Source organism: Abramis brama, assembly GCF_963993115.1.
Source record: "Abramis brama genome assembly, chromosome: 16".
NCBI classification, from domain to species: Eukaryota; Metazoa; Chordata; class Actinopteri; order Cypriniformes; family Leuciscidae; genus Abramis; species Abramis brama.
In genome coordinates, this window is record NC_139978.1 from 7,510,819 (window position 1) to 7,528,810 (window position 17,992).

Consider the following 17,992-nt stretch of genomic DNA (forward strand, 5'->3'; position numbering starts at 1 on the left):
CTTCCGTGTCCAAGCCGCTGCGTCTAATGTAAACACAATGGCAGTAGCTAAGGAACCGGTCACTTTTTTTACGGTGACATCGTATTTTGCGGACACCCCAAAGTCCGTGAAAAAGGGTTTGAACTCGTACAACTCCAACAGAGTTGTAAATGTTAGTGTGCTGGCAGGTGGAAGTCTGAAAGGGAAAGTACAGGCTTCAATGAAAAGTAAAGTTTACGAGGTTGAGGTGAGGTCCCGACTCTTGAGTGACTCGTCAAATGGCACAAATTTCTATGACTTTTGTTGTTTTATATGAGCATAAAACAAATTGTTAATCAAACATTAAGCTGTCGCCCTTTACCATAAAAAGATTGTACATTTGTCACGGTTCAAACGTTACAAGTTTTTAGTAGCTACCGTTACCTCGCTAACATAAGGCTGTCGGCCACCAAGCTAACTTTACTGTACAAGTGTAACGTTAACTATTGTACTTAGCTATGTTAGAATAAGTACCTATGGTTTGTTGACAACTTAAAACTCTGGAAAAGTATTGCTCGCCCAATACAGATTAGACGTTACCTAACTAGTTGTTGGCTCCACCTAGTGCAACACAAAGATAAGAAAAACCTTTATTGATCTCACAATTCACTTGTTACATTCAGCTCTCAAGAAAACACTCAGGGTGTGCAGAATAGACAGGAAACGAACAATTAAATAGTAAATATAGGAGGTATCTTATACAGTGACTACCAGACTTCAGGGGGCAAAAAGTATAAACAATAAAAAAATAAACATACTATAATAAAAAAAAGTTAGCAGTGCAGGCTTACAGAGTGCACTACAAAGCTTTGCCTCTTAGCATTGTTAAGAGTTTTTTGTGAGGGTTAGCAAAGTTGATTTCACTCAGGTACACGTTGAGGGACAGGAAGTGAAGGCAAGTTCTTGCTCTTGTGCCATCGGGAGGTCCAAGTGCCACCATGTTGCAGCCCTCCTCATTTGGGCTGAGAAGAACTTCACCCGCACGGATGTCGAGTGTATGTGGAAGAGGCCCACGACACCCAAAACAGAGCAAATCACGGCCAAGAAAGTGTCTGTGATTGCACCTTCCACATCACAAGGTTAGTTCTTCGAGTAACTTGGAAATATCTGTCATGCTTTCTGTTTTGTTATCATTGGAAAAACAATGACCATATGTTTTCTTTTCATAGTAAAATCTAAGCCTGGGTTAGATAGCAGTTACCATCATATCCTTTATGCTATTTTTTCAGCTGGAATTAAACGCCCTGTCACCCCGGAGGACAGAGAATGGGCATCGTCATCTCTGGCACAGCTTGACCGTTTTACAGGTCTGGGTTGGATATTAGCTCCAGAACCTCCTGCACTGCCTCAGGTTTGACTTGTGTTTTGTTGTTTCATGTCCTGCTTTATCAGAAACTTCACATGTACACAACATTAAATCAGTTACAAAGATTGACGATATCCCTAGTAAGATGGTAAATTTAGTTTGACATATCCACAGATTTAAATTGCAAATCAGACATAAACCTGTTCAGACTTTAATTTTAACTTTATTCAAACGGCGCATTTCGTACACAAGGCAACTCAATATATGTATGTCTGTGAACAATGTTGACATGAAGGGATCTAATTGTTGTTATTCTGATTCAATGATATTTGTTGGGACAGACTTTTGACCCCTGCCATCACGTCAAAACTTTTGATGGGATATTGGCCAACTCCGGGTATTGTGAGGACAAAGCTCAACATCTCCTTTCATCCCTTGCTGTGAGCCCACAACAAAAGGAAGCCATCGAGAGGGCCACAGTTGGGCAAACTCAGAATGACTTATGGTAATAATACATACAAGGATCGATTGATTTCATGTGTACTAAAAGTCATTAGTGACTGTGAGGTTAACTGTTGTGTGTTTCTTTATAACAGGATGGCATATCGCAAGAAGAGAGTTACAGCCAGCAACTTTGGTCTTGTGTTGGCGGCAGTGAAGAGGAACTCTTACCCTCCTTCATTATTCAAAACGCTGCTTGGTCATTACAACTTCAAGCAAGGAGCTCATGTAAGTGATGGACACAAAGTTCTTTTAACCCTTGGGTACTGTAATAAAACATATCCTTTAGTTATATTTGTTATATGCTATCACACTCCTGGATCTTCCAAAGACTTGTGAAAACATCTGCTTTGGCACATTACTTTTTCTGCAGCATCAAATTTTAAGTAATACTCCCCAGCAACTCCCATTATAACCACAATTTTTCATTCAACCATGACACTGCAGTGAAATCACATATGAAAGGCATTCACAAGGTTAAAATCCATTATTTAAAAACAAAAAAATAATTGTTTTGATCAGGTCTGAGCTTGATGAATAGTGTTTGGGGAAAAAAGGTTGATCAAATTTTTTTATCAGAGGTTTTTTCAGCTGTAATGGTTGTGGCTTTTAAACAGCCAAAACTAGGTTTGAAAGGGTTGTAAATTTGCCCACAGTGTATTTTAGACCGTTTACATTATTTTTTATCACATATTCAAAATTTATGTACAATTAAGTTTCTTCACCAAAAATGTTTTTACTCTCAAATACAGTGAAGGTTATTGTCAATTAGTTCTACATATCACCCTTTGGTGGCAGAAAAAACCCACATAGAGACCCTAGGGTAATTTTTAAATCAAACAAGTGTAAACAAAGATTGTACTACAAGGGTTGGCCTGATATTTCTTTCCTTCTCTCCCTTTATAAAGCACCTTGTGATGCCATTGTGTATGAAATTCCCTTTCAACCCCCAGGCTTGTGATTGGGGAATCGTTCATGAGCCAAAGGCTAAAGAAGAGTACATGAAGCGCACTGGTGTGACCATCCAGGAGAGCGGAGTGTTTCTCTCTGACAGTGGCCTGCTTGGTGGCTCTCCAGATGGGACAGTATCTGCTGACTGCATCATTGAGGTGAAATGTCCTTATGCAGCCAGAAACAAGACCATAATTCAGGCAGCAGAGGCAAAGGACTTTTATCTCAAACTGGATGAAGTTACTGGCCTACTGAAAATGAAGCCGACTCACAACTACTGGCATCAAATTCAGGGCAACCTGTACCTTACGGGAGCTGGCACATGCCACCTGGTGGTATGGACTCCGCTGGATGTTGTAATTCTGTTCATCCATAAAGATCCAGCTTGGGCAAACAACATTAGTGTTTTAGAAATATTTTATAAGGACATTTTCCTGCCCCATATTCTCTCCGATATTAAATGATTAACCCTGCATTTGTTTACATGTTCTAAATAGGGATGTCAGGATTCAAATATATATAAAAAAGTAATATAATAAAAAGTAAACTTATAAATAGGCAGTAGAATATCATTATTATTATTATTATTATTATCATTATTAGCAATACCTATACCTACCTAGCTAGCTATAAGAAAGCAGATTTATGTGGATGTTTTTGAAAGATCTATGTCTTTCCATGTGCTTACACGGTTCATGTCCATTTTTACGTGACAAACGCGGCTGCACATGATCCTTTTTTTTTTTAACTCTTCCTTTGGCCGCTATGAAAATAAGATTTTCACATTTAACTTATGAACCTGCCATTGACTTCATGCGTTTGAGTGGATTTATGGACCGCGGTTATTGTAAAAATCAGTTAATCTTGACATTCCTAGTTCTAAAGCATTATTTTCAGTTTGAATGTTGTAGCCTCTCCCAATTTGTATATATCAATATCTGTGCATTTGTACCAGTTAAAATGATGTTTGTGTGTTTTGTTGTTTTATTTATTCTAAAAAAGAAAAAGAAAAGCAGTAACATGCAGTTCAAATAAATTGAGTGGGAGCAACATAATCAGTGTGAAGACTTTTTAATTGTCTTGTTCAGCTTCAGTTGCATCCAGGCTGTCAAACGGAACAAAATTATTCATTCAGCTTATGGAGGATCAAACACAGTTGTGTTGATAATATGTATAACAAACCTTTAAAAAAATATAACATTTAACATGTGAGTTTAGGAAAATTGATTAGCAAGTAAAAAACAACATTGATACAGTTCATATGGAATACAGTTAAAGAAAAATTCAATGCTGATGATGGCATTGTGGCAAACAGTGAGAGGAAATTCATGCTATTTCACGGAGGATGGGTGTCTGTAAATTTGTGAGAGAAACACACACTTTCAGTATCTTGTTTGCATGCTTTTTATACTGGTACGGAATGTATGACAAAATGTGAAATGTTTTCAGGCGCTGAATAGAACGCTCCACATGAACTCTTGCACTGGCAATAAGTCTGTTGTGGTTGATTTCCTCCATTGTGAACTGTCCGTTGACAAGGAATGTTGGGATGTTCAGTGAAACACCTGCAGGTAAAATGTCACGAATAGTGAAGCCCTTGTCAGCCATCACCATGTCACCTGCTTCTAGCTGTTGAAGTACTCCGCAGTCTGCTGTTATTGCTTTGTCCGATGTGCTTCCACCATACAGGTCACTGGCGAAGGTAATGAATCCATTAGGTGCCACACCAATCAGAGCCTTAAGCGTGGTACCTCCTTTGTAATGACTGTACAGATGACTTTGGGTGTCCAAACTTTCTGTGTTGGACACAGGTACTTCAGTACAGTCGAGCACAATCCGACAATTGGGAAATGGTTGGAAGCAATGTGGCAGGGAGGTTTGGTTCTTGAATCTGGAAGGAATTTTGTTTTCCATCATGCCGACATACAAAATGTCATACAGGGCACTGGAGATGGTGATAAAGATGTTGGTGACTGTGGCCCGGCAGCAGTTAAACCTCACAGAAAGGTCAACAAGACCACAATTCAGTCGGAGTTTCATCAAAGTCAAGAGCAGCTGATCGATTAAGGGCATTTTTTGGACGTTCCAATCAAAGTGATACTGGAGATCAAATTTGGAAAGAAGGGTCTCCAAAAATAAGACTGTGGCAGCATCTGGCAAGCCAGTGTAATAGTTGACTATGTCTGGGTGGGAGGATATTTGACTAAATGAAAATGTTTGTTTTTGTTTCTCCAATTCTTTCTTCAGTTTGTCATTTTCTTTTCTGAGCATCTTATTCTCAATTTCAAGCACCAAAACACTTGAACTACTTGGGGTCTTCTGAGCAGTGTCAAGGTGACTTGGGCCTGGTTCAGCTCCTCCTTCTAGTGATGGGCATTCCGGCTCTTTTTCGTGAGCCGGCTCATTTGACTCGGCTCACTGAAAAGAGCCGGCTCTTTTTGACTCACAAACGGCTCTTTAAAAAATATGTTTTAACTCCCTGAAAGTCCACCACACAACTGTGCAACGTGAATATTCACATTTTTAATTGTCCATAACAACCCAAAAACTAGCCTGCTTGCCTTGCACATCTAATTAATGGGCAAAGTTATGACTGACTATTTTTCTTACCTTCTTTTTTTACTTTTTAATGTGGATATTATTGAGCTTGTAGAAGTTTAGCTCTTGCATTCTTCTGAACATCTTGCGCTGCAATTGCCCGATGTCATTTCTGAGTCATATCAGACCATAATCTGTCTCTCTTTTAAATGCATATTCCACAGTGGTAGTAGGCTACGATTGGCTGTTTTAAAATATAATTAATATCGAAACAAAATAACAAAATAACCCAGGCGGTCTCATCTAAGATACGTTTAGGTCTCCTCCAATAGTACTGACAGCTGGGCATAGCTTGCAGGTTTGCTTAGTGGCAAACTTTTTTCATTTGATTGGTTCAACCGCCACCCGCCCGAATTTAATTTAAATATTATTTTTCGTCACGTCATCCGCCTGATCCGCGGTTTATCCTCATCTCTAGTGTGTGTGTGTGTGTGTGTGTGAGTTAGCTCGGCCCTCCCTCATGCAGTTTAATTGGTTGACATCGCGTGTATGATTGACAGGAACAGAATGTGAGGCTGATCAGACAGTCGAAACAAATGTGTGTGCGCCTTTAGGCCTATATAATTATGTTTTTTGTTGGTTTTTGAATTAGTCAATTATTTTAAATGCATTTAAAATCATTCATTATTTCATTATTAGCCAACATAATGATTTAATTTCTATAGGCTATATTTTTAAAAATAGAGTCGGCTCTTCAGATATGCGAGCCGGCTCCCGTCGTTCACCTACAAGAGCCGGCTCTTAGATCCGGCTCATTCGCGAACGACCCATCACTACCTCCTTCGTCCTCTACAGTCGCCGGGAGCATTTTCTTTTGCCGTTTGGTCGGCTGGCTGATGTGAGGAAAAGCCTTTCCCTCATTCCAGGCAAACCGTGTGGGCCCCGCTGCTTTGCCATGTGGAAAATGCCATCCACAGACCCTTGAGTTGTAGTTAGGTGTGAAATCTTTACGCCTGGATAAAAGAAAAAAACATTACATAAAGAACTCTGTGGCGATAAACAAAAAGAAGTAGGTTCTGCCAGTGCAGAACCCTTGTCCCTCTCACCCCTGTTCCACAAAAGCAACACAATTTGGCAACTGTATATACATAAATAGTGACTTTTATATTGTTAATGGCTTCATTCTCAAAAATGTAAATACTGACTTTATTCTGGTAAATTGTCACGTAAATCTAAAAAAAGGACTTGTAAACGACTTAATTCTGTAAAATATTACGTATATCTCGTAATTAATCTCGTTCATTCTTGTAAAATGTTTGTTTTTTGTAAAAAAGTTTAATATCTTACAATATGACTTTTCATAAATAACTAGCTAGTTGATTCTCATAAATAACGACTTTAAACTCAGTCACATTAAACTAGTAAATGGCAACTTTATTCCCGTAAATAATGACTTTAATCTCGATTATTTTATGTGGCCCCACTCCATCGTTAACAGCAACAGGTAACGTTATCTCGGCTAACGTTTAGCGCAAATACTGGCGCTAGCCCGCACTTAAATGTATTTTTCATGGTTAGATATCCAGCTTACCGTATCAGTTTAAGCCATCTCCTCTTCTCGTTGTCATCCAAAGGAAAGCGGTAGTAACTAATCGTTTTATTGACATCATTTCTGTTGTTACAACTTGGGACACAGCACTGCACCATTCTAGCCCAATTCGGTTTGGACACGGAAGTGACGTATTTGGCTACGATGACGTAGGCACTAGCCATCCCTATACCTATTATATGCAACGCGTGAAATTTGGACGCATTAACGGTCCGTGTACGTTTTGATAGTTTGTTTTCCAATTTGAAATGAAATAAGCAGAAACGAGAAAACGGCCCCTTTATTCGTTTTTTCGTTTTTTCAAAAAAACGAAAAAACGAGATTTCGGCTTGATTTTTCGTTTTTTAGTTCACAGGCAAAAAACGAATAAATGACTTCAAAATTCGTTTTCCACATGTGGGCGGCCTGACACGCCCCCTTCCGCCGATTGGTCAAGCAAATCTGAGCATGTGACGTCATCAGTTGTCGCTCAGGTCAGGGTCTGTTCAACAAAATAATAGTCCTTTACTATGGCTACAGATTCTTAAACTGTACAGGGCAGGTCCGGGCTTTCTTCTGTGCAACTTTACGCGTTTCACAGAAATCTTTACATCAGAAATATTAATTATTAGTCTGCCACCAGCCTGTTTTATTTAGCTGTGTGTGGTGAAGCTGCGCTTGACAGCGCCGAGTGGGAGAAACTCACTGACCAATGTTCAGTCAGCAGTCAGAACTTTTCTTTTAGACGCTCCGTTTTGCCACGGGATGCTGATTGCAAATACTGTAATGCCAATCGGCTGAGGGTGGGTACCGATGATGGTGAAATACATTTTTACTGAAACTGTAATCATATCCGCGACCCGTGAGAATGAGACGGATGATTGACAGGACGATAGCGGAGGCAATTAAAGGCGCAAGATAACTTCTGTTAAGAACAATTTCTTGCTCTCTCAGGTATTGAATCTACATGTAGAGATTACAATATGGTTGTTAAAAATATCTCCATTAAATTGCTTCAGCTTGTGAAAGCACATCTCAGTTACAACTCAGTGTTACGGCAGACTCCTAAACTTATTATAGGAGGTGTTAATATTTTGGATAAGAAGTGTAATAACTCTTACATCAGAAAGTGTCTTAATCAAGATATTAGCTGTTACCCAATAGCAATTCAGAAATGGAAACAAATTTTTTCTTCTATACCTTCAACTGAGACAATCTGGTCAGCAAGTAATACATTTTTACTGCCAAATAAGGTCAAGGAAATTCATTTTAAAATACTACACAGGTATTATCCATGTAACGCATTTCTTAATAAGTTTAAAAAAGATTTCTCACCACAATGTTGTTTTTGTGATCTTGAATCTGAAACTCTCATACATATGTTTTGTAATTGTAAATATTCTGAAGACTTTTGGAAGCAGGTATCTATGATGGTTTTTGATACATTCTACAAAATAATTAGAATTGATGAGGCTATGATATTATTCTTAGACTGCAATACTGGCTCAGATATAATTGATAACACATTAAAGTTAATAATTCTTCTTGGGAAGTTTCATATACATAAAGCTAAAGTAATATCTATAATACCCTCCTTTAATTTTTTCTGTAAGGATCTTAAAATATTCTATGACTCATTGAACTCAATCACTGGAAATAAGAAGTGCATAAAAACGTCTCTTATATTGAAAAGAATAATTTGTAGAATTTAATGTTTTACTCTGTACAATGTAAGATCTGTTATATGTTTTCCCCAGTTTCTGTTTGTCTTATGTTTGATGCATATATTTGATATGTCTGTAAGCTTTTTTGAAAGTTTAAATAAAAAAAAATAAAAAAAAAATAAAAATAAAAAAAATAACTTCTGTTAACAACAACATAAATAAAAAAGTGTTTAATATAAGTGACTTTGTCTTTGTTTTATTGTTTTTGTTGTTTTTAGTCAAATAATTGTGAACCACAAACTGAGCCTTCGTTTTAAAGGGCAATTTCCAAATATATTTTATTTATTTGTTATAATATGGGTATTTTATAATACAGCATAAATAAAAACAAGCACACATAATATGTATGCCTATAGGCTAAACACCACAGTTTTTTGGTTTTGTTTGTGTGAACTTTTATCCCCAACCATATTTCTTCATGGGCTCCACGCCAGGGGTCACGCTCAGCACCCCTATACTTCCCATAACAGTATGCTGACCCAGTTTATATGTAAAATCTTTGGTATGTGTAATCTATATGTAATATCTAAAAACACTTCACAGTGTGATGGAAATAAACTTTTCTTAAAGCGTCTTGTATATCACCACAGATTTATTGGCACCCTTCTATCTGTGTTGTACTGTATACTGTAATAGACAATTGTCCTGCAGAATGAGCTGAAAACGTGCTGTCAATTTCCACCAAGAAGAGTTCCAAAATGCTTTGAAAATTGTAATTGATCCTGTTTGAGTTCATGCTTAATAGTTTGCCTTACTGTTCTCTGAATTTACACAAAGTAGTTATTAGTAAAAATGGGGGAAACTGGATCAAGTTCCTGTGGATTCAATGAATGTTCTTGATGGCATGCATTGTTTCTCGTTTTTATTGTTTGATTATACAGCCAGGACTGGACTTTCATTTGGGTTCCACCAGTAAGTGATTCTGCCTTTATATATATATATATATATATATATATATATATATATATATATATATATATATATATATATATATATATTTATTATTATTATTATTATTATTATTATTATTATTATTATTATTATATATTTTTTTTTTTTTTTTAATGGTATAATTATGTAATCTGCTTATTGTGAGCCTAAATGAGTAAATTGTCAAGTCAAGTATAATTGTATAGCGCTTTTCACAATACAGATTGTATCAAAGCAGCTTCACAGTATTAAATTAAAATAATACAACAAGGTTTGTTTCTAATGGAATTTATTGATTGATAAAATTAAAATTAAATATCCCCAAAATATCCCCAACTGAGCAAGCCAAAGGCAACAGTGGCAAGGAACCGAAAAACTCCATCAAGTGACCTAATGGAGAAAAAAAACCTTGGGAGAACCCAGGCTCAGTCGGGGGCCAGTTCTCCTCTGGCGTTTATGAACTAGAGACCGGATTTAACTAAGATTAAAAATATTATATGAATGCCTGGCTGAAGAGATGCGTATTTAATCTAGTTTTAAACTGGGAGAGCGAATCTGAGCAACGAACAGTATCAGGAAGGCTATTCCAGAGTTTTGGAGCTAAATGTGAAAATGCTCTCCCTCCTTTGGTTGATCTGGATATAAGGTATGACCAAAAGCCTCGAATTTATTGATCTTAAAGAGCGCGATGGATTATAGGGTGATAGAAGATCCGTTAAATAGACTGGAGCTAAGCCGTTTAGGGCTTTATAAGTCAGTAGCAATACCTTGTAGTTAATACGGGACTTTATAGGTAACCAATGTGTAGTGATGATAAAAGCGGTGTTATATGATCATATTTTCTTGAGTAAGAACAGCGGCTGCATTTTGGACTAACTGTAGCTTGTTTATTGAGGATGCAGGACAACCAGCTAATAAAGCATTACAGTAATCTAGTCTCGAGGTCATGAATGCATGAACTAACTTTTCTGCATCAGAAAACTAACTTTTCTGCATCAGAAACTGAGTGATCTGATGGGGATAAAATTGGTATTTAATCATTATCAGGCTGACTTGCCACCAACTACTGGTGTTTTTTTTATATTTTGAAAGTAGTGTTTCATGTTGTCACTTCACATTTAATAGCCTCTTAGAATGAAATTGCTATGCAAATTCACAGTGCCTCCTTTGAGCTGCATTAGACAGTGTGTAATGTAAATCTAAATGCAGGGTCAGATGCTGCTTCTGTGCCACCTATACTGCAAAGCTGGGTGTTTGTTCATACAGAGTTAATCAGACAGCCTAAAGCCTCTTACGTTGTTAATTTAAATTTCAAAAAACAATTTGACATTTGCTCGCAATGTTTTTCTTACAAAAAACCTCATCATTCTGCAGGACAATTGTCTATTACAGTATACAGTACAACACAGATAGAAGGGTGTCAATAAATCTGTGGTGATATACAAGACGCTTTAAGAAAAGTTTATTTCCATCACACTGTGAAGTGTTTTTAGATATTACATATAGATTACACATACCAAAGATTTTACATATAAACTGGGTCAGCATACTGTTAATTACCATGGGAAGTAGGGGTGCTGAGCGTGACCCCTGGCGTGGAGCCCATGAAGAAATATGGTTGGGGATAAAAGTTCACACAAACAAAACCAAAAAACTGTGGTGTTTAGCCTATAGGCATACATATTATGTGTGCTTGTTTTTATTTATGCTGTATTATAAAATACCCATATTATAACAAATAAATAAAATATATTTGGAAATTGCCCTTTAAAACGAAGGCTCAGTTTGTGGTTCACAATTATTTGACTAAAAACAACAAAAACAATAAAACAAAGACAAAGTCACTTATATTAAACACTTTTTTATTTATGTTGTTGTTAACAGAAGTTATCTTGCGCCTTTAATTGCCTCCGCTATCGTCCTGTCAATCATCCGTCTCATTCTCACGGGTCGCGGATATGATTACAGTTTCAGTAAAAATGTATTTCACCATCATCGGTACCCACCCTCAGCCGATTGGCATTACAGTATTTGCAATCAGCATCCCGTGGCAAAACGGAGCGTCTAAAAGAAAAGTTCTGACTGCTGACTGAACATTGGTCAGTGAGTTTCTCCCACTCGGCGCTGTCAAGCGCAGCTTCACCACACACAGCTAAATAAAACAGGCTGGTGGCAGACTAATAATTAATATTTCTGATGTAAAGATTTCTGTGAAACGCGTAAAGTTGCACAGAAGAAAGCCCGGACCTGCCCTGTACAGTTTAAGAATCTGTAGCCATAGTAAAGGACTATTATTTTGTTGAACAGACCCTGACCTGAGCGACAACTGATGACGTCACATGCTCAGATTTGCTTGACCAATCGGCGGAAGGGGGCGTGTCAGGCCGCCCACATGTGGAAAATGAATTTTGAAGTCATTTATTCGTTTTTTGCCTGTGAACTAAAAAACGAAAAATCAAGCCGAAATCTCGTTTTTTCGTTTTTTTGAAAAAACGAAAAAACGAATAAAGGGGCCGTTTTCTCGTTTCTGCTTATTTCATTTCAAATTGGAAAACAAACTATCAAAACGTACACGGACCATTAACACGCACAGTTTGTACGCGTCTTTTTGGTCCGTGTAAACGCGAACGTTTTGTACGTCTAAACGCGAAGTTTTTTGTCATGTTATTTAAAGACACGATCGTTTGTATCGCCTTAACGCAACATTTTTGGCCGTGTATTTTTTGTTACGTGTTTCTATACGAACGTTTTCGTCGTGAAAACATGACATTTTTGAACGTGCAATATTTCTGAGTCTTATTTGATGTGCGACATACAAATTTTTCTGTTTTAGTTAAACTGGTGATAATTTAGAGTCAATGATTAAATACATTCAATGACTGCATGAATTAACATTATATTCTTTTGTAACGTTAAAGGAATTTGTCCTGTAGGAAAAGTGAGTGGTCTCTGTGATCCATAGCCTATTTCCCCCCTGGTTATGCATTCGAGGTGTCTATTTGGACCACTGCAAATAGCCTACTTGTTGGCAGAACTAATTACACTAGGCCAGTCTACCCTATATGTGGAAAAAGTCACCTCTTTAGTCAGCGGTTTCTGTGGCGTAACGTGTAAAGGGAGACCGGGGTTTTATTCCCACTGACAGCGCTTTTTTTTTATATAACTTTACAGTTATTAAACGCAAAATTGTTTTCAATAAAAATGATTTGACTTAAAATTCATTTTAATTCATAAAAGTTACATTTAGGGTAAGGTTAGGGGTAGCTCTAGTCTTTAATATCTCAATAAGTTGCCATGATTTTAATATTGTTTTATAAATCTAATAATCTACTTTCAGTTAAATTGCAGGATGTTTAATGCACAACAATACTGATGAGCAAATAGTAACGTTATCTGTCACTATTTATAAGTAAATAGCATCTAAATGTCTACTGAATCCACAACTGTTGCTATTTACACTTGGACTTGGACTGGCTGCCCCACAGTTTACGTGGTCCGCCTGCTGTAGTGATTCTGTAATGTTTATGTGTCGTATGATTGTGTCTGTTTAAATGTTGAATAAAGATTTGTAAATTGTCATAGGCTACTGGTGCTTTGTTTTCTGCTTTTGTATTTGCCTTATTGTTATAATATAATTGTTAAATTTGTGATTGTTACAATATATTGTTGTTATTAGGCCTAGATTATTTTTATCTGACATATACAGTATACATACAGTATATGTGTATTAATTATTTCCAGTCAAACTGACATCCCGACTTCAAGGAGCATTCCAGAGTCTCTCATACCAGATTGATGCTGGCCCACTCGGAGATTACTCCAGTCATTTTGAAAAAACAATAGCCACAGTATTTAGTATTTAGCCTTTGCTAACTTTATTATTCATTGTATTTATTAAAGTTGAATGATTTATGGCATTTATTGGCACTATTATGTATAATTATTGACACCCCACCCTGGACCTCACTAATTATTAAACCCTGGCTACAGTAGCCTAGTATCGACATAGGCTAATATCTCGTTATTTCGACATAATAAGGGGACATTCTAATCTGCATTAAGCCACATTAAGCGTTCTTATAATGGGTTTCTATGGGAGGAAAATGCTTAACGTGTAATTGCGTTCATATTCTGGGCTCATTTGATTTGTTTTTCTGATTTGGGCTTTTCTGATTTTTGTACATAGCATAGCCTATTTATTACACTGTAACGGATTTCTGTAATTTGAACAGTATTTTACTGTAATATGTACAGTAAGATACTGTAAAATATGTATACAGTATGTTACTGTAAACAGCAAAGGATTATGGGAAAATATAGGGTCACTACTGTAATTCTTCACTACTGTAAATCAATTTACAGTAGTGAACTTGCCCGCGAAAAACTGACCAATGGCAAGAGGGATTTCTTTTCAAGTGTTTTTTTGAGGGGTGAAGTGGCAGTTAATGCACGGACAAAAGATCATGTAACTCACCAAAAAGGTTAGTATATAATTTCTATTTTATGTAAAACAAACATTTTCAAATGTTTTTACTTATGTTAACAGCAAACTAACATGATGTATCGTTTTGTTTTCGTCTGAATGGTTTTAGTGCCTTTTTTTCCTGACTGTCGTCAGAATGTTTTTTTGGTGCCTTTATTACTCTTTTTTCCTGACTGTCGGCCGGGTCGCTGTCACGGTGATAATATTAACTGGTGAGTAAGTTAAGTTCACCTATATTAGCCGAAATATTCTTTAGTTAAAACTATGAAAAATAATGGTTGTGTGTTCCTCTGCCTCTTTAACGCAAGTTAGCTCATCAGGCGGGCGGAGTCGTCGGTAACGTTAACCGAGCTAACAGCAAACTCAACGTGAAATACTGAGGTAAAGTGAGATAGACGAAACCCTTGTTAAAGTGCGGGTTTTAAACAATATTTTCACGTAGGCCTATATGATTTATTTTTAGGTTTGTGATCTGGATAATGCCATCTGCAACGATGGAGTGTGTTGGAGCCTTTTCATTGTGATAACATCAACTGGTATGTAACGTTATGGTCAACTTCACCTAAATTAGCCGAAGTAAACTTATTAAACAGAGAAGCATAATAACTTTGGTATGTTCTGTCTCCTCTTTCACAACTTTTTGGCAGATGTACAACGTAAATACTGAGTAAAACTAAGTTAAAGGGATAACGTAGTAAGTTACACCTTAAACAGAAAATTATGTATGTCATCATTTACTCGCCCACAACGTGTTCTAAACCTGCATGAAGTTCTTTCGTCTGAACATAAAATAAGATATTTTGAATAATGTTGGTAAATAGTGGCTGGTCCGCATGGACTTCTATAATAGAAAAAATACTTTGGATGTCAATGGGGACCAGTAACTGTTTGGTTGCTCATGTTCTTTAAAATATCTTCTTTTGTATACAGCACTTTAAATAATTTAATGGAAGTTATGAACAAGTTGAGGGTGAGTAAATGGTGACAGAATTCACAATTTTGAGTAAACTAACCCTTTATCCAACAGCATTGTTAATTTCATCTTTTGTTTTATTTTCAAGTTTGTGGTCTGAATTATGTCGTCTGAAATGTCGGAGGTGTATTTTGGAGTCTTTTTTGTGATTGCCTTCGTAATGGTGATAACATCTACAGGTGAGTAAGATGACATCAACTAAATTAGCTGAAGTATGCATTAGTTAAGCAGGCAAACATGTTATTTTCTGTTCTTTATTTTGAATTTGCAGCGGCCATTCCCTCCGGACTGTACATCACTGCTGACGCTCTCCACTAATACACAGAACGGGTTGACGTTGGAGGAGGAAGAGGAGAAGGAGGAGGAAAGGGTTAGCAATATACCATTATCAATATAGCAAAGTTTTGCTAACTAATATTTTTAATGTTGTTTAATTGATTAAAAACTATAAACACCATACAACATTATATCTTACCTCATCTTCACCCCACATGTTATTGTTGTTAGTAATAAGTTCTGTTATTGTATTTTAGTTTTTTTCTGTAAACTATAACACTAAAAGGCTGCTGTGACTTTGTCTGTTTCAGGAGAGTCTGTTCTCAAAGCAAAAACATGGATGCTGACAATGAAGGGCAGAATCATCATCCAGTTACAACTGCTAACAGACGACTCTTCAGCATTAGCTGTCTATTTTGTCGAATGCAGAATCAGGTAAACCAAAATATATATATATATATATTTTTTTTACATTACATTACATTTACATGCATGCATTTGGAAGTCACTTTTATCCAAAGCAACTTACATTGTATTAAGTTTAATTAAAAAAATTATCCATTCCCTGGAAATCTAAGCTACAGGAATGTATTGAAATGCTTTAATGATTTTAATGTAATGTATTATGGGGTAATACCATCCCTGTAGGTTAGGGGTGGAAATTGGCAAAAATTTGATGATTCGATAGTATTGCGTTATTTGGGCCACAATTCAATATTATTGCGCTTCCTAACATTGCGATACAGCAAGTATTGCGATTCGATTCTGCTACACATTTACTGGAAGCTAGTGCAAAAACTTTGTCCTTGAACATTCAGGACACAGGACCTTATTACAGAACGTAATTATATGAACGCGTCACCACCGCATTAGCACCAAAAACATGGAGATTTTATTTTAGAGAATAATTACAGAACCTATTCGATATACTATAATTCTATAATTAAATAAACTAATCGAATATCCAAAAATTGTGACTCATCCCTGCATGTAATACCTTGTTTTTTCCCCAAAATCTTCACGTACGTCTCGATTTTCGAAGGGGATTATAAACGTTTCTTCCTTGGTTCGCTTTTATTTAGGCCTATTACATTCACATTCTTTACTGTGGTAAAGTAGAAAAACGTTGTAGGACAGATAGCCTACATTTTTACTTGCACGTCAGATTCATTTCAACACAGTTTTTGCTTGTTATTAGACATGTACGGCGCGTCAAGTTTATTTGATTTTTAGTTTCGCTCTCTTTGGCAGCGCAATTTCAAACATAGCTTAAATGTCTTGCCCTTGTGGAAGATTAAATTCACTTTTCATACCTTTTACAACAAGTAGAAAACATGAAGATATCAGAAAATAGATCGATGGTCTCTTTCCTCCTCGTGTCATCCCTCTCAAAGCACAGAGCAGTATGGCTTCATGTGGAATCACGTGTCTTTGTGTGGAAGTATTAAACGAAAGTTTTTTTTTTTATAGATTTAACTTTTCTATTATGTAAGTTTCTAATATTTACTGATATGTATTTGAATGCTTTACAGGCTTTGTGTTGCTTCTTTGACGGAATTGCTCAAATAAAGACTTTTTTGCTCGAGTAAACTACATTTTTTTATTTCAATTTTCATAATAACCCCCCAACCACTGCAGGTAGTTGGTCCATTACCACCGCAGTGGTAAAAAAAACTGCCACCGTCACAGCCTTATAACCTTTATTGGAATACTTTGCGCTACTGTATCAATATAATTGCGTGCGCAAAATATTGCGACACTGAACAGAATCGATTTTTCCCCCACCACTACTGTAGGTGGATTCAGAATCAGATGTAGTGCTTTTATTAACGCCAAAGTACATGCAGCATCAAGTCTGAGGGTTAGGGAAAATTCTGCCAACACCGGTCTGAAAAAATTATGTATTTTTTCCCTGCTTGTGTTTGCAGGTTCATTCTGAGAGTCAACCCTGATGGCACCAAACACCAAAGGCACAGATCAGATGGAAATCTGGAAAGGTCCAAAGAAAAGCATCAGCCTGAAACCCTCAGTGTTTCTCATCAGAGAGCTTGTCAACTTTGACTGGCAAAATTACTGAAATGTAACAACACAAACTGACTTGCTGACTGGCCTGTTTTGCTTTTCAGTGTGTGTACGTTTTTGCCATGCTACAGATATAAATGGTCACCAGGAGATTAATTCTATGGACTTTGGAGATGTTGCCTTTTTTTTTCTTCAGCTAGTGGCTCCAAAAGGTCAAGATTTGTAATTTGTACTTCTAAAACAAAATGTTCAACGATTAAAAAGAATATTATAAGGACAAATGTTTGTGAGTTATTGTGATTTTTTGGGGGGTGGGGTAAACATAAATTTAAAAAAGAAAATTTAAATGATGAAAAAAAAAAAAGAAAAAAAAAACCTCAATACTAATACTGTAAATGAAAATACGGTAATAATACTGTAAATGCAAGTACAGTAATAATACTGTAAATGCAATTACAGTAAATGGTACAGTATACTGTAAGTGAAAATACAGTAATAATACTGTAAAACATTTTACAGTAACTTACTGGCATCCAGCTGCCAGTAAGTTACTGTAAAATTTACAGCAACCTCTTTACAGTGTAGGATTTTAGTATCATAATGATTAATGAATGCACGCACAATTATCCGTGAACTTGATTTGAACAAATGCCTTTCAACTTGTGTGTGCAAAATTCAGAAT

The 17,992-nt window shown here is 36.5% G+C and overlaps 2 protein-coding genes and 1 long non-coding RNA gene across 6 annotated transcripts; 2 read left to right on the forward strand and 1 right to left on the reverse strand.

Annotated features, from left to right (window-relative positions):
* The first annotated feature begins 16 nt into the window (after nt 1-16).
* On the forward strand, nt 17-3,829 carry LOC311098552 (uncharacterized protein). Of its 2 annotated transcripts, none has more exons than XM_084138794.1 (5): nt 17-1,097; nt 1,248-1,369; nt 1,666-1,829; nt 1,921-2,053; nt 2,734-3,823. In XM_084138794.1, exons 1-5 carry the CDS (start codon nt 1,016-1,018, stop codon nt 3,238-3,240), a joined length of 1,008 nt encoding a protein of 335 aa, XP_083994920.1. In that variant the 5' UTR covers nt 17-1,015; the 3' UTR covers nt 3,241-3,823. The 2 variants fall into 2 exon arrangements, with proteins under 2 accessions (XP_083994920.1, XP_083994921.1); XM_084138795.1 differs by having other exon boundaries at nt 35-1,097; nt 2,779-3,829.
* A 2-nt stretch (nt 3,830-3,831) lies between these two features.
* LOC311098551 (uncharacterized protein) lies at nt 3,832-7,055 on the reverse strand. The gene is made up of 3 exons (XM_084138793.1): nt 6,906-7,055; nt 6,152-6,327; nt 3,832-5,133 (listed from the first exon to the last, which is right to left on the reverse strand). The coding sequence occupies exons 1-3, from the start codon at nt 7,019-7,021 to the stop codon at nt 4,103-4,105; spliced, it is 1,323 nt and encodes a 440-aa protein (XP_083994919.1). The 5' UTR covers nt 7,022-7,055; the 3' UTR covers nt 3,832-4,102.
* A 7,146-nt stretch (nt 7,056-14,201) lies between these two features.
* LOC311098555 lies at nt 14,202-17,587 on the forward strand. 3 transcript variants are annotated; one of them, XR_014609494.1, is made up of 8 exons: nt 14,202-14,251; nt 14,348-14,420; nt 14,503-14,575; nt 14,687-14,733; nt 15,101-15,191; nt 15,284-15,382; nt 15,600-15,723; nt 17,217-17,587. It is a non-coding gene; the product is annotated as an uncharacterized lncRNA (long non-coding RNA). The 3 variants fall into 3 exon arrangements; XR_014609495.1 differs by lacking the exon at nt 14,687-14,733 and having other exon boundaries at nt 14,209-14,251; nt 17,217-17,354; XR_014609496.1 differs by lacking the exon at nt 14,687-14,733 and having other exon boundaries at nt 14,222-14,251; nt 14,352-14,420; nt 17,217-17,354.
* Nucleotides 17,588-17,992: the final 405 nt, after the last annotated feature.